The sequence below is a fragment of the Oncorhynchus gorbuscha genome, linkage group LG19 (genome assembly GCF_021184085.1).
Source record: "Oncorhynchus gorbuscha isolate QuinsamMale2020 ecotype Even-year linkage group LG19, OgorEven_v1.0, whole genome shotgun sequence".
In the NCBI taxonomy this organism is placed as follows: domain Eukaryota; kingdom Metazoa; phylum Chordata; class Actinopteri; order Salmoniformes; family Salmonidae; genus Oncorhynchus; species Oncorhynchus gorbuscha.
This window is the reverse complement of record NC_060191.1, coordinates 4804164-4818681: the sequence shown is the minus strand read 5'-3', so window position 1 is coordinate 4818681 and position 14518 is coordinate 4804164. Positions and strand designations below refer to the sequence as shown.

The 14518-nt window shown below is 43.2% G+C and overlaps 1 protein-coding gene across 2 annotated transcripts; it reads left to right on the top strand.

The window, feature by feature from the left end:
* The first annotated feature begins 894 nt into the window (after positions 1 to 894).
* On the top strand, positions 895 to 14215 carry LOC124006315 (neuronal pentraxin-2-like). 2 transcript variants are annotated; one of them, XM_046316264.1, is made up of 5 exons: positions 895 to 979; positions 2811 to 3690; positions 4840 to 5454; positions 10937 to 11116; positions 13631 to 14215. In XM_046316264.1, the coding sequence occupies exons 2-5, from the start codon at positions 3004 to 3006 to the stop codon at positions 13838 to 13840; spliced, it is 1692 nt and encodes a 563-aa protein (XP_046172220.1). In that variant the 5' UTR covers positions 895 to 979; positions 2811 to 3003; the 3' UTR covers positions 13841 to 14215. The 2 variants fall into 2 exon arrangements, with proteins under 2 accessions (XP_046172220.1, XP_046172219.1); XM_046316263.1 differs by having other exon boundaries at positions 4837 to 5454.
* The last annotated feature ends 303 nt before the right edge of the window (positions 14216 to 14518 follow it).

Below are 14518 nucleotides of genomic sequence, written 5' to 3'. Positions count from 1 at the left end.
GTTAAGATGTAGGTGAACCACCGCGTGCGACAGTGAAGATAGTAGAGTGTGTGTGTGTGTGTTAGTGTTTCTAAGAGAGAGAGAGCGAGAGAGCGAGAGAGAGAGAGAGAGAGAGAGAGAGAGAGAGAGAGAGAGAGAGAGAGAGAGAGAGAGAGAGAGAGAGAGAGAGAGAGAGAGAGAGAGAGAGAGAGAGAGAGAGAGAGAGAGAGAGAGAGCGCTGAGAGAGAGAGAGAGAGAGAGAGCGCTGAGAGAGAGAGAGAGAGAGAGAGAGAGAGAGAGAGAGAGAGAGAGAGAGAGAGAGAGAGAGAGAGAGAGAGAGAGAGAGAGAGAGAGAGAGAGAGAGAGCGCTGAGAGAGAGAGAGAGAGAGAGAGAGAGAGAGAGAGAGAGAGAGAGAGAGAGAGAGAGAGAGAGAGAGAGAGAGAGAGAGAGAGAGAGAGAGAGAGAGAGAGAGAGAGAGAGAGAGAGAGAGAGAGAGAGAGAGAGAGAGAGAGAGAGAGAGACAGAGAGAGAGAGAGAGAGAGAGAGAGAGAGAGACAGAGAGAGAGAGAGAGAGAGCTGAGAGAGAGATAGAGCGAGAGAGAGAGAGACAGAGAGAGCGCTGAGACAGAGAGAGCGAGAGAGAGAGAGATAGAGAGAGAGAGAGAGAGAGAGAGAGAGAGAGAGCGAGAGAGAGAGAGAGAGAGAGAGAGAGAGAGAGAGAGAGAGAGAGAGAGAGAGAGAGAGCGAGAGAGAGAGCGCTGAGAGAGAGATAGAGAGAGAGCGAGAGAGAGAGACAGAGAGACAGAGAGAGAGACAGAGAGAGAGAGACAGAGAGAGAGCGAGAGAGAGAGAGAGAGAGAGAGAGAGAGAGAGAGAGAGAGAGAGAGAGAGAGAGTGAACACACTCCCCTGAGTAAATCTCCCAATCTGATCAGTGTATGTGGTGAGGTGGATTAGCTAACTGACCAACGGAACAGGAGCAGGACACACAGGTTCTCAGGTAAGGACACTTTCTTTCTGTTCAACAATGTGTAGATTATGACCATTCAGGTTCGATTTATTGACTTTCATTCCAAGACCGAGGGATCATCTACAAACTTTGTAAACTTGTCTAGTGAAATTCATTTGATATGACTTTGACCCATTCATCCGATATACTCTGGTTGTGCTGTGTAGAGGCCAGGATTGGGGTCAATTGTTCTTCAATCTAGGAGATGACTGGAATCCACATTTGTTTTTAAATCCTCAATTAGATTGTAATTGACAACCCATCCCTGGAAATGATATTGTCATGCTTCGGTGGTCTCCTTCTGGCTTTGGTAAACTCTACTTAATTACAAACGTAGCCACCATATGAGCAGATATTAGGTTTTTGCTGGTCAGCCCTTTTCTAATTAGTGTTAAATGTGCCCGTCAGCTTTAAATGTATCAGTAATCACTGACTTCAATGCCCACTTAAACCATATGGTGCCCGTAGGCCTACTATAAAGTAATAGAAAACTGTCAATCGGGCTGGTCATAGAAATAAGAGCAGCAGACGCTTGAACTTACATGACAAGATGTGACTGATCATCAAGAGATTTCTTAAGCAGCCAGTAAAAACAACATAATTTCAGAACATACTCTATTCTTAATAATGATCACTTTATTTCTTACTGATTTACTTATTTTTTTGTGTTTTTGTTATAATGATCTGGTGTCTGTGCTATCGGTACTCTGTGATTTTGTTTTATTCCAGGCCAATCCCTTGATTAATCTCTCAAAAGCCAATGAATGCTTCAACCCTGCAGATGGAATACTGCACTACAGTCAGGCACGTGCGTGTAAAAAACCAAAAAAACAATGATTTAACAACTTTATTTGATTTAGTCTATTCTCTCTCTTGTAACTTCAAATGCAACGAATTGCCTATCAGTTTACAATGAGTACCGCCAGTAGTAGGTTAGTAGCACATGTTGCCTCACGGTCAGGGACAGGGACAGGGTCAGCATCAGGGACAGGGACAGGGACAGGGACAGGGACAGGGACAGGGACAGGGACAGGGACAGGGTCAGCGTCAGGGACAGGGACAGGATCCGGGACAGGGACAGGGACAGGGACAGGGACAGGGACAGGGACAGGGTCAGCGTCAGGGACAGGGACAGGATCCGGGACAGGGACAGGGACAGGGACAGGGACAGGGACAGGGACAGGGACAGGGACAGGGACAGGGACAGGGACAGGGACAGGGACAGGGACAGGGACAGGGACAGGGTCAGCGTCAGGGACAGGGACAGGATCAGGGACAGGGTCAGGGACAGGGACAGGATCAGGGACAGGGACAGGGACAGGGACAGACTAGTAAAGACTAGCTTGTTTTGACAGCATAGCCTAGCTAAGTAGCTGATCCATCTAGTCTACATTAGCAATTATCAGATACTGATAGACCGCGGTAGTTGTTCTAGCAAGATAATTAACTAACTTTCTTTCATCTTTGAGCTGGCTTAGTCTACAATGTATGATGAGTGAGTGTGTTGTGGTAGAAAAGTAAAGCCTATGTTTAAACAAATCATGGAGAATTTGGCTACAGGAGCAGTAGAAAAATATAAATGGAATGACGGTCATTTTGGAAGGGGGCACTCTTTTTCTCACTTTGAGACCACCAAAGATCTGTGTACGGCCCTGCCTAGAGTACAGTACTGGCTTCCATACCTACAACTGCAGCCTTGTAGTCTTCCAAACAGCACCCACAGCAATAGAAGGGGAACTACTGGTCCCTGCTACTTCGTGTGCTGTCCTTCCTAGACCAAAAGTTACTCAGCTGCATTCTAAACCTCATACTTTTCTTGCAGGTGCTTTCCACAACAAACCTGGTTCTCCCACACCATAAAATAAGAAACTTTCAGAGGTATCAGACCACAGAGCTATTGGAAAATAGCTTTTCTGGGACATGCTGCTTTTAATTCAAAAGAGTTAAACTTACTCACATCAGACAGGTTGAAGTCTATTTATTCAACCTCAAACCATCCTCAAAGAGTGCTGAAAATGGGACACAAGTGCACCTCTAAACCCTCGTCGTTACAAACACTCATCCTCTCCACCATCCTCCTCTTCAACTCCCCTACCGCTGCCATGCCAGGGCCTGACTATGGAGGCCAACCGCGGTTCATCTGCATTCCCGTCCCTGCCGATACCGACCCTGCCTGCTTCCCCTCTGGGGGGCCAGTCATGGGGCCTAGCGGGGCAGGGCACCACATGCCTCCTGTAGGGCCCCCGAACAATAATGGCTGGTGGGGAATGACAGAGGAGGCTAAAACCACTATTTTACACCTGAGAGAAAGCCTGGTGCAGCAGAAAGAGACCATCCTGGATATGAGAGAGACCATCAGGGAGCTGACTGCCAAGCTCACCCTGTGTGAGGGCTCTGGACCGGGCATCGTGGCTCACAACGACCACCATGAACCTCCATCTCATCACGGAGGGGTTGTCAGCCAACTGCCTTACGCTGACAATGGTCACCATGGCAACCAGCAGGGTCACCATGGAAACAACAACCATGCCTTGGATGCAGCCGGACACTACCCTGGGAATGGGGGGCACCATTCGGACAGTGAGCATAACAACAGGGGGAAGGATAAACACGCAACACCAGAGGATATGATATCATCAAAATCGCCGGAAGAACTGGGTAGGATGCTGCAGGCCCTTAAAGAGAGAATGGATAACCTACAGGTGAGAGAAAGTTGCGTTTAGTACAGAAAATAGATAATGGAGATAGGATGGGGTCATGAGGAAAGAGATAAAAGAATGACAGAGGGATGAGAGACAGAGACTAAAATCAGGATTAAGGGATTACTTTAAATTGTAAAAAGCGTCTGCTAAATGGCAGATTACTATATTATAATGCGCGAGAGAGAGGGAGAGAAAGAAGAAGAGGGATGTAATGTGTTTCCACGTGTCACTTCCTTGTCTTGTCTCAGGTCAGGTGATGCACATGTCATTGGATTGTTTGGTCAAATAAACAAATCAAGCTGAATAAGAGCTGGGGATATTTACATCTGTTAATCAGTTAATCACATGAAAGTACCACCCTGCCATGCGAGACACCATCTGCCACAGGCAGACAGAGTTCTACATCTTGTTTCCTGGCATCAAAATCCTTTATTTGTAAAAACAATCAAGGATCACCATTGTTCCTTTCCTCTGCTACACTGCCAGCCCTGTCTGACTGTCTGGAGCAGAACAGTCTTGGCACAGAGAGAGACTGGCATCCCTGGCATAACCGGTCCTGGCCTGACAGTGAAGTGGCTTTAGGGGTTGGATGATCACCCTGTCTAAGTCAAAATGGGCACACTAGACAAGGTTATTGAGCACTGACGGTTTAAATGGATTCTGCTTGAGTACGCTTGGTAGGGTTTGGTATGGTTGGGTGGGTGGGGGTGGGTGGGTGGGTGGGTGGGTGGGTTTGAGATGAGCAGGGCAGAGCTAGCTGGGTGAGTTTAAGATTGGTAGAGAGAGTTAGGTTAGCTTGGTAGATGGGTAAAATTAGTGTGGCTGGATGGTGCTGGGCAGGGCACATCATTCCTACCTGTTTTCTCTCTCGTTTTCTCTCGTAATTCAGGCTTTGTCGTCCAGGTTTGTGGCCTGATTATCAGGCTGTAAGTGGAGATCATGATAATTGACACTGATCTCCGATCTGTACCCTCTGCTGCCCGTGCCATCTGTCTATCGTCACGGTCCCACAGAGAGACCACAAGTCAACGATGTAGAAACTCACATATCTCTCAATCTGTTTCTCAATCTCAACCATAATAAAAAAAGAATGTACGTACTGTAGTCAACAGTAAATAAGGTTAGTGTTTGTGTCTCCTTCCCCAGCAGTCAAGGAACACCTCCACCACCTACTCCAGCTCTCTGAAGGAGCTCCTCCAGAGGAAGATCAGTGCTCTGGAGCAGCAGATGCACCACACCGCTGCTGCCCTCAGCAGCAGCCCCAATCACCATGACGACAGCGATCACCACGATGACGGGCACCATGAAGACCACGACGATGACGGGCATCACGACGACAGTCACCATGACGACCACCCCGATGATCACCATGACAATGGGCAACAGGACAACGAGGCAGATAGCCATGGTTACCTGCAGAGAACGGGTTATCACATACCAGGGCCCAGGGCTGGCCTGCACTCCAACAACAAACTGGACTCTCTACTGAATAACCTGCACCACACAGGTACCAACAGCAGGAAGAAGACCAAGAACCCTGATGCCTTCCAGATCGGTTTCCCCATGAGAACCAACTACATGTACGGGAAGGTGAAGACGACCCTCCTCCACGAGATCTTTGCCCTCACCCTGTGTCTGTGGATAAAGGGGGGCGCAGGCCCCGGGCTGGGGACCCCCTTCTCCTACTCTGTACCAGGACAAGCCAACGAACTGCTGCTGATCGAGTGGGGCAACAACCCCATGGAGCTGTTGGTGGATGACAAGGTGAGATGAGCAGAGAGAGCGTTGAGTAGAGAGTGGCCATGTCTGAATACCCATCCTAGTGTATTACATACCTAAACTGCATACTTATTTCGGTGTTTGGTGTAGTGGAATTCACTCACCTTTTCATCTTTTCCAACGTGTTTGACAACAGCTGATAATCAGAGAAGTTGACTTGCTGTACCAAAATTAACGAATTGTGGGAATCTATTTTTGAAATGTCAGTCTATTTATAAAACTATTTTTTTCTGCATACTATTTACACTGAACAAAAATATAAATGCAACGTGTAAAGTGTTGGTCCCATGTTTCATGAGCTGACATAAAAGATACCCATACATTTTCCTTACGCACAAAAAGCTTATTTCTCTCAACTTTTGTGCAGAAATTTGTTTACATCCGTTAGTGAGAATATTTCCTTTGCCAAGATCATCCATCCACCTAACAGGTGTAGCATAACAAGAAGCTGATTAAACAGCATGATCATTACACAGGTGCACCTTGTGCTAGGGAAAATAAAAGGCCACTCTAAAATGTGCAGTTTTGTCACACATCACAATGCCACAGATGTCTCAAGTTTAGAGAGAGCATGCAATTGACTGCAGGATAGTTCACCTGAGCTGTTGCCAGATAATTGAATGTTAATTTCTCTACCATAAGCCGCCTCCAACATTGTTTAAAAGAATTTGGCAGTACCTCCAACCGGCCTCACAACCACAGACCACATGTATGGCATCGTGTGGGCGAGAGGTTTGCTGATGTCAATGTTGTGAACAGAGTGCCCCATGGTGGTGGTGGGGTCATGGTATGGGCAGGCAGAAGCTACAGACAACAAACAAACACACAACAGCGTGTTCCAGTTCCTGCCAATATTCAACAACTTCGCACAGCCATTGAAGAGGAGTGGGACAACATTCCACAAGGCCACAATCAACTGTCTGATCAACTCTATGCGAAGGAGATGTGTCGCACTACATGAGGCAAATGGTGGTCACACCAGATACTGACTGGTTTTCTGATCCACGCCCCGACCTTTATTTTAAGGTATCTGTGACCAACAGATGCATATCTGTTTTCCCAGTTGTGAAATCCATAGATTAGGGCCGAATTAATTCATTTCAATTGACTGATTTCCTTACATGAACTGCAACTCAGTAAAATATTTGAAATTGTTGCATGTTGTGTTTATATTTTTGTTCAGTATAGTATGCTAGAACGGGTATTCCAACATGGGCAGAGTGGATGCTATATAACTCTCTTGGCTTTAACACTTCAGCTGTGAGGATAAAAGCCCCGTAAGCCACGTCTCTGTAGCCAAAGGTTTATAGCCCAAAAGGCCTGTTGGACTCAGTAGCCCAGAAGGCCTGTTGGACTCAGTAGCCCAGAAGGCCTGTTGGACTCAGTAGCTCAGAAGCTCAGTATATAATAACTAGGCTACACTGAAGAGCATTGTAACTCTGAAGGTAAACCGAATGGACTTTCTGACACCAGTGATCCGTCTTAATGGCGTGACAATGATGTCAGAGAGCAGCTTACTTAGACAGCAGGTGGAGAGAGTCTCAGCCAGAGGGTGAATTACACCATGATTTTTGTGGGTCTCTATCAATTTTTTTTTTATGGGACTAATAATAAAGACATAATTTAAACTGTAAGAAATGTATTACCTTTTAATGTGACATTAACACAACCAGTCATGATATTTTCCTCTGATTGTCAAACAAATCACTTCAAAAAGTAGGCTACCTATGCGTGTTTATCCACTTCAAAATAATTCCAGCATCCAAACTGCATGTACAGTTGAAGTCAGAAGTTTACATACACCTTAGCCAAATGCATTTAAATTAAGTTTTTCACAATTTCTAACATTTTAATCCTAATAAAAATTCCATGTCTTAGGTCAGTTAGGGTCACCACTTTATTTTAAGAATGTTAAATGTCAGAATAATAGGCTGGGTTTCTGTACAGCACTTTGAGATATCAGCTGATGTACGAAGGGCTATATAAATAAATTTGATTTGGTTTGATTTTGATTTGATAATAGTAGAGATAATGATTTATTTCAGCTTTTATTTCTTTCATTACATTCCCAGTGGGTCAGAAGTTTACATACGCTCAATTAATATTTGGTAGCATTGTCTTTACATTGTTTAACTTGGGTCAAACGTTTTGGGTAGCCTTCCACAAGCTTCCCACAATAGGTTGGGTGAATTTTGACCCATTCCTCCTGACAGAGCTGGTGTAACTGAGTCAGGTTTGTAGGCCTCCTTGCTCGCACATGCTTTTTCAGTTCTGCCCACACATTTTCTATAGGTTTGAGGTCAGGGCTTTGTGATGGCCACTCCAATACCTTGACTTTGTTGTCCTTAAGCCATTTTGCCACAACGTTGGAAGTATGCTTGGGGTCGTTGTTCATTTGGAAGACGCATTTGCGACTAAGCTTTAACTTCCTGACTGATGTCTTGAGATGTTGCTTCAATAATATATCCACATAATTTCCCTTCCTCATGATGCCATCTATTTTGTGAAGTGCACCAGTCCCTCCTGCAGCAAAGTACCCCCACAATATGATGCTGCCACCCCCGTGCTTCACAGTTGGAATGGTGTTCTACAGCTTGCAAGCATCCAACTTTTTCCTCCAAACATAACAATGGTCATTATAGCCAAACAGTTCTATTTTTGTTTCATCAGACCAGAGGACATTTCCAAAAATTATTATCTTTCTCCCCATGTGCAGTTGCTAACCATAGTCTGGCTTTTTTTAATGGCGGTTTTGGAGCAGTGGCTTCATCCTTGCTGAACAGCCTTTCAGGTTATGTCGATATAGGGCTTGTTTTACTGTGGATATAGACACTGTTGTACCTGCACCTCCAGCATCTTCACAAGGTCCTTTGCTGTTGTTCTGGGATTGATTTGCACTTTTCGCACCAAAGTATCTCTAGGAGACAGAACGCATCTCCTTCCTGAGCGGTATGACAGCTGCGTGGTCCCATGGTGTTTATACTTGCGTACTATTGTTTGTACAGATGAACGTGGTACCTTCAGGCATTTGGACATTGCTCCCAAGGATGAACCAGACTTGTGGAGGTCTGCATTTCTTTTACCTGAGGTCTTGGCTGATTTCTTTGTAAAATCGTGTGAGATTAAAATGGACAAACAAAAGTGCTACATATAAGGCTACTCAGTGGATATTCTGACAGCAGTCGTAGGTCACATAACCAAGGCGCTATTGACATTTGAACGTTTGAAAAATGTATGTAAAATTGTTTGACATGAAAATGGACAAACAAAAGGGTGTGCAATATATTAGGCTTATCAGTTGATAGATATTCTGACAGCAGTTTGAGGGTTGTAGGTCACATGACCAGAGAGCTATTGACATTCGAAACAGTGAAAAAAATAACAATTCATTTAAAATCACCTGAGATAAAAATGGATGAAAGGGTGTGCGATATATAAGGCTAGTGACTGGATGTTCTGAAAGTAGTTTGAGGGTTGTAGGTCACATGACCAAGGAGCTATTGAAATTAGAAACATTGAAAAACATTGAAAATATATGTAAAATTGTGTGAGATGAAAATGGACAAATAAAAGGTGGTGCTATATATAAGGCTATTCGGTGGATATTCTGAAAGTAGTTTGAGGGTTGTCGGTCATAAGACTAAGAGAAGCTATTGAAATTTGAATCTTTAAAATATTCTTGTGAAATCTCATGAGATGCAAATGGACAAACAAAAGGGTGTGCAATGTGTAGGCCCACTGAGTGTACATTATAAACCTTGTTTGAGGTTCAAATAATTAAATCATTTAAAATATTGTAAGATGTAAACCGACAAAACCAAGTGTGTGCAATGTGTGTCTATAACTTGGACTTAGCTACAACTCGTTTTGAACGTTTTAGGAGAAATGGTTAAAGAGCTATTGAAATCTTGAAAAATTTGATTTGTCACTATGTTGACGGTCCCTAACTGCTGTTGGTGGACGTAAGGAAATATCCAACATGAATCTGCTTTTACCTCGGTCACAGAGAACACCAGTACCCACACGCACCTGAAAAACAACGAATGAGCCTCTAAACAGCTGACTGACAAACGCAAATAATGATAAATCAAAGGATAAATCTAACGATTGGAATAAAGGCCATTTCTTTATCAAAGACACATGGCAAACAAACGGCGTAAATTAGGAAGTACAAAGGAACATCTATGTGTAAAGGAACTTAGGCCGAAATTCAGCACTACAGAGTGGACAGTGTTGCCACATATAAATACATGGGTTAAACCATGACAGAGAGGTGGGGTATTTGTTTCATTTGGAAGCATTTATTTACATATTTACCACTGTAAAACATATTTACCACTGTAAAACATATTTACCACTACATTTTAAACAAACAGGAGAGTTGTTCATTTGCATAATTTAGAGACCCCCCCCAATAATTCACGGAGTAAATACCCAGTAAATACTACGGAGTTACTACTCAGCAATACTACACAAGATCTACACAACCCTACTGGTTTTACTGTTTGATTGCTGTTGAGATGTGTAGTAAACCAGTAGTGATTTATGTAGTCATTTAAATAGTAATGAGTGACAAATTGGGACCTTTCATCACTGGTGAACAATGCATATTTCCTATTTAAATCGCTACATAATTCTCCCTTAATGACTACTGTGTAACTACGGAACTTTTGGCTATTTACTACTTAAAACCTACACATACCTACACAATTCCTACATGTTCACTATTGAATTACTACACAAAGCCTACTTCTGTATGCCTACTCAATCCCTATTGAATTTCTACTGCCATTTGTGCGTGTAGTGTCACCACTGATCACTACTGAATTTCTCCTGATCCTTTTTAATTTCCTAAAATGTTATATAAATGGCTAAACAACGACATGAAAGTATTCATAAACCTTAAAGGAACTGGTGTCAGCTTGAGGGCTAACTATGAAAGACAGGACAACGAAGGACGGGAGAGGATTACATTCAGGATGGGCAAAAACAGTAGCTAGCTAACAACAGCCAACTACTTCCTGTCTTGTCTTTGGTGGTCACGAAAAGCCAGTGTTGTCTTCCTGTAGTGTGACCACTTATTTACTACCAACATCAAGTAGTAAAAACTCTACTTGACTACTATTGACAAGCCTGTGTAGTAAAGCTGTAGTGTTTTAACTACTTATTTACTACCAACATCAAGTAGTAAAAACTCTACTTGACTACTATTGACAAGCCTGTGTAGTAAAGCTGTAGTGTTTTAATTACTTATTTACTACCAACATCAAGTAGTAAAAACTCTACTTGACTACTATTGACAAGCCCGTGTAGTAAAGCTGTAGTGTTTTAACTACTTATTTACTACTAACATCAAGTCATCAAGTAGTACAAATCTTTACCTGTTTACTACTGGAAACACACAAGTTATCTCCTTGTGCTGTCAACTTGGTGGTACTCAATCCCTACTCTCCTCCCTTCCCCCCAGGCAGTGACTCTGCCCCTTTCTATCAGCGATGGAAAGTGGCACCATGTGTGTGTGACATGGTCGACGAGGGACGGTGAGTGGGAGGCGTACCAGGACGGGGTGAAGAGGGGCTCTGGGGAGAACCTGTCCGCATGGCATCCCATCAAACCTGGAGGGGTCTTCATCCTCGGACAGGAACAGGTCATCTTCAAATTCAAATTCAGTTGGTTATTGAGTGTCTACAAAAAGCTTCTGCATTACACAAGACAAGAAAAGTGCACACTAAGCCATTTTCCCTGCGACCTCAATCATTAACCCCTTGAGCAAGGCAGTTAACCCCCAACATCAAACTGCTCCCCGGGCGCCTATGTAGTGGACGCCAATTGAGGCAGCCCACCGAGCTTCTCTGATTCAGAGAGGTTAGGTTAAATGTGGAAGCCACATTTCTGTTGAATGTGTTGTGTCTTTTGCATCATTAAACTAAAGACTTATTTTTTTCAAATAAATTCTCTGTAATTATTATTACGTGATTAAACGAACTTAATCATATAAATGTAATTAACTAGGAAATCGGGGCACCAAGGAAAATATTCGGATTACAAAGTTATATTTTTCCTAATATAACTTTCAGATATTTTAATATCTGATTAATTAGTATTCTAATTAATGAATTATTCTTTACCTCACGTTAGTCTCATAAAGTCTCGTAAATTGTTGACTATCTGCACGAACCCAGTCTTCACTATCAGTCATCCATACATCAAGTGTCTCAATCATTTATTTATTAACTAACTAAATAATAAAAGAAATGCATACACAAACAAACAAGGTAAATGTGGTTACAAGGAAATGACAGGGGAATGTGCCCTAGTGGGCTAAACCGGTATCGCGGTTTGGTGGACAAAAGGGAAGTGGGGGTCAACTGAGATAAAAGACACTACAAAGTTGATAATTATAACTATTGAAATGCCAATCCTTTGCACATGAACGCTCACTCATTCGGGAATAATTGCAATCAATACATATATTTACACTCAGTGTTTCGTCGTGATCTCTGTTGGAAAGTTTGTTTCTGTTGGAAAGTTTGTCCGCCCTCTCTCTCTCTGCCGTGGTTAGAATGGATAGTTCAGAATAACATTCAGCAATGTTGTAATAGAATAGCTGTTTCTGCGGTTGTCGGTCCTCGCATTCACGGGTCCATAATTTCTAGCTGCTGACTACTAATTAGTATCGAAGAGTAACTCTTATTCTGCCGGATCAATAGTCTCAGAGTTTAACCACATGGTATGGTTAAAAGATTCAGCAATCTACTCAAACCTGAACTCCCTCTGTGATGAGGTACTAGTCTGGGCTCAAATCTTAGCCCGCTCATAATTGAGGTAAGCTGGTCTGAAGATGATTCTCCAGGTGGGGATTATATTCGGAAGAGCAGAAAAAGGCTGTCCCATGATGCCAGATCAATGTCTGTGCTCATGGGGCGGGCCAATGTCTTAGTTCACTTTAAAGGGAATTGGGTTCCCTTTCATTAAACAGTTTTAAATCACATTACACAATTTCACAAATAGTTTCATCTTTACTCATTAATTTTATACAACAATTAGATGCAAGCCTCATAACAAAGAATCTTGTATAAACAGAGTTATGGTAATGTGGCTGTATTGTCTCTCATGAGTTTCACAAACATTAAACGAAATGGACCGGTCATAGCTGGATTCTTCCCCAACCGTGTACACCTTCTCCAAAACATGTACATTGTTCAGTTCTCAAGTTCTATGCTGGAGAAGAGGTTCCTTTGTTCTCCTGGGAAAACTCACTCTCTCTTATACTCTGGCCATGAGGAGAGAACTCCTCAAGGAATTTATGACCTGCCTAACAGAGCCTGTTGGTAGGGGGTGAGGGAGAGAGGGGGATGGTGCAGAGAGAGGGGGATGGTACTCGCTATCCCCAAGAGGGCAACGTCATGACAAATGCATTCAGTTGTGCAACTGACTAGGTATCCCCTTTCCCTTCCTTCCTTCCCTCCTCAGCCCATACTTTCACCTATTATTGACTGAGTCCCTTATCCTAGTATAGCCTCCCTTTATGTATCACGCCACGGCTGTCTAGAATGCTATGTTTACACAGTCACACAATTCTGATCTTATTTTTTACCACTAATTGTTTTTTTCACAATAATTGGGCAAAAGATCAGAATTGGGCCACCAGTGTAAACGCAGCCCAAGCAGAAGGACTGTTGTGCGTGCGCCCTTAAACAACCACAAAAGCAGTCACTTCACTAGCATGGGCTTTCTCTCAGAAACAGTGATCGTGTTTGGGGTTAAGGTCAGAGTCATTACTGTGTAATCCTAGCCTCTGACCTCTGAACCCTGACCTTGTCTCATTTAGAGCAGCAGATAGGTTTTGTCATATAATGAATGCTGACTACCACCTACCGTACATACAGGAGGTTGGGGAGGACAGGCTCATGGTAATGGCTGGAGTGAAATAGGTAAAAGGGTATCAAATACATCAAACACATGGTTTTCATTCGATGCCATTCCATTCGATCCGTTCCGGACATTATTGTGAGCCGTTCTTCCTTCAGCAGCATCCTGTGATCCAAAGCTAGCCTCAAACAAACCCCATTGTTTCGTTTAAATGCATTTATGGCTCCTTTCTTAAGTCCAAATCCTAACTTTAGAATGAGCCTAACATGACCTTATCTCTCTCCTCCAGGACACTCTGGGAGGTCGTTTCGACGCCACGCAGGCGTTTATGGGGGACATCTCTGACCTCCAGATGTGGGCTAATGTCCTCACGGCCCATGACATCTACAGCCTGGCCTCCTGCAACAGCCACCTCAGCGGGGACGTCATCACCTGGTCCGAGAACGTGGTGGAGCTCCACGGAGGGGTCACCAAGTACCCCTTCGACCCCTGTCACTAAGGGCAACCAACTATTATGACATTACCAATGGATCCATATCACACACATACTTAAAAGTACTCCTATCGAAGAAGGATTTTTTTCCGATCCAGAGGGGGTATGAGATCACACAGGATAGAGAATCCACTCCACTTAATATTACCACCTGACTAAAACTATGCCTTCCTTTTAGTCTGAAAGACGGTAGACCCCCATTCCCAGAAACTGTGTTATGACTATTATGGAATTAAATGTTTTGATAATGAAATGGACTCTACTGTATATACAGTGCCTTCAGAAAGTATTCATACCCCTTGACTTATTCCATATTTTGTTGTGTTACAGCCTGAATTCTAAATGTATTAAATTATAACAAATGTTCATCCATCTACACACAATACCCCATATTGACAACGGGAAAACATGTTTCTAGAAATGTTTGCAAATGTATTGAAAATAAAATACATAAATAACCATTGACACAAGTATTCACACCCCTTAGTTAATTCTTTGTTGAAGCAACTTTGGCAATGATTACAGCTATGAGTCTTTCTGGGTAAGTCTCTAAGAGCTTTCCAGACCTGGATTGTGCAATATTTTACAATTCTTCAAGCTCTGTCAAATTGGTTGTTGATTATAGGCAACCATTTTCAGGTCTTACCATACATTTTCAAGTAGAGTTAAGTCAAAACCATAACT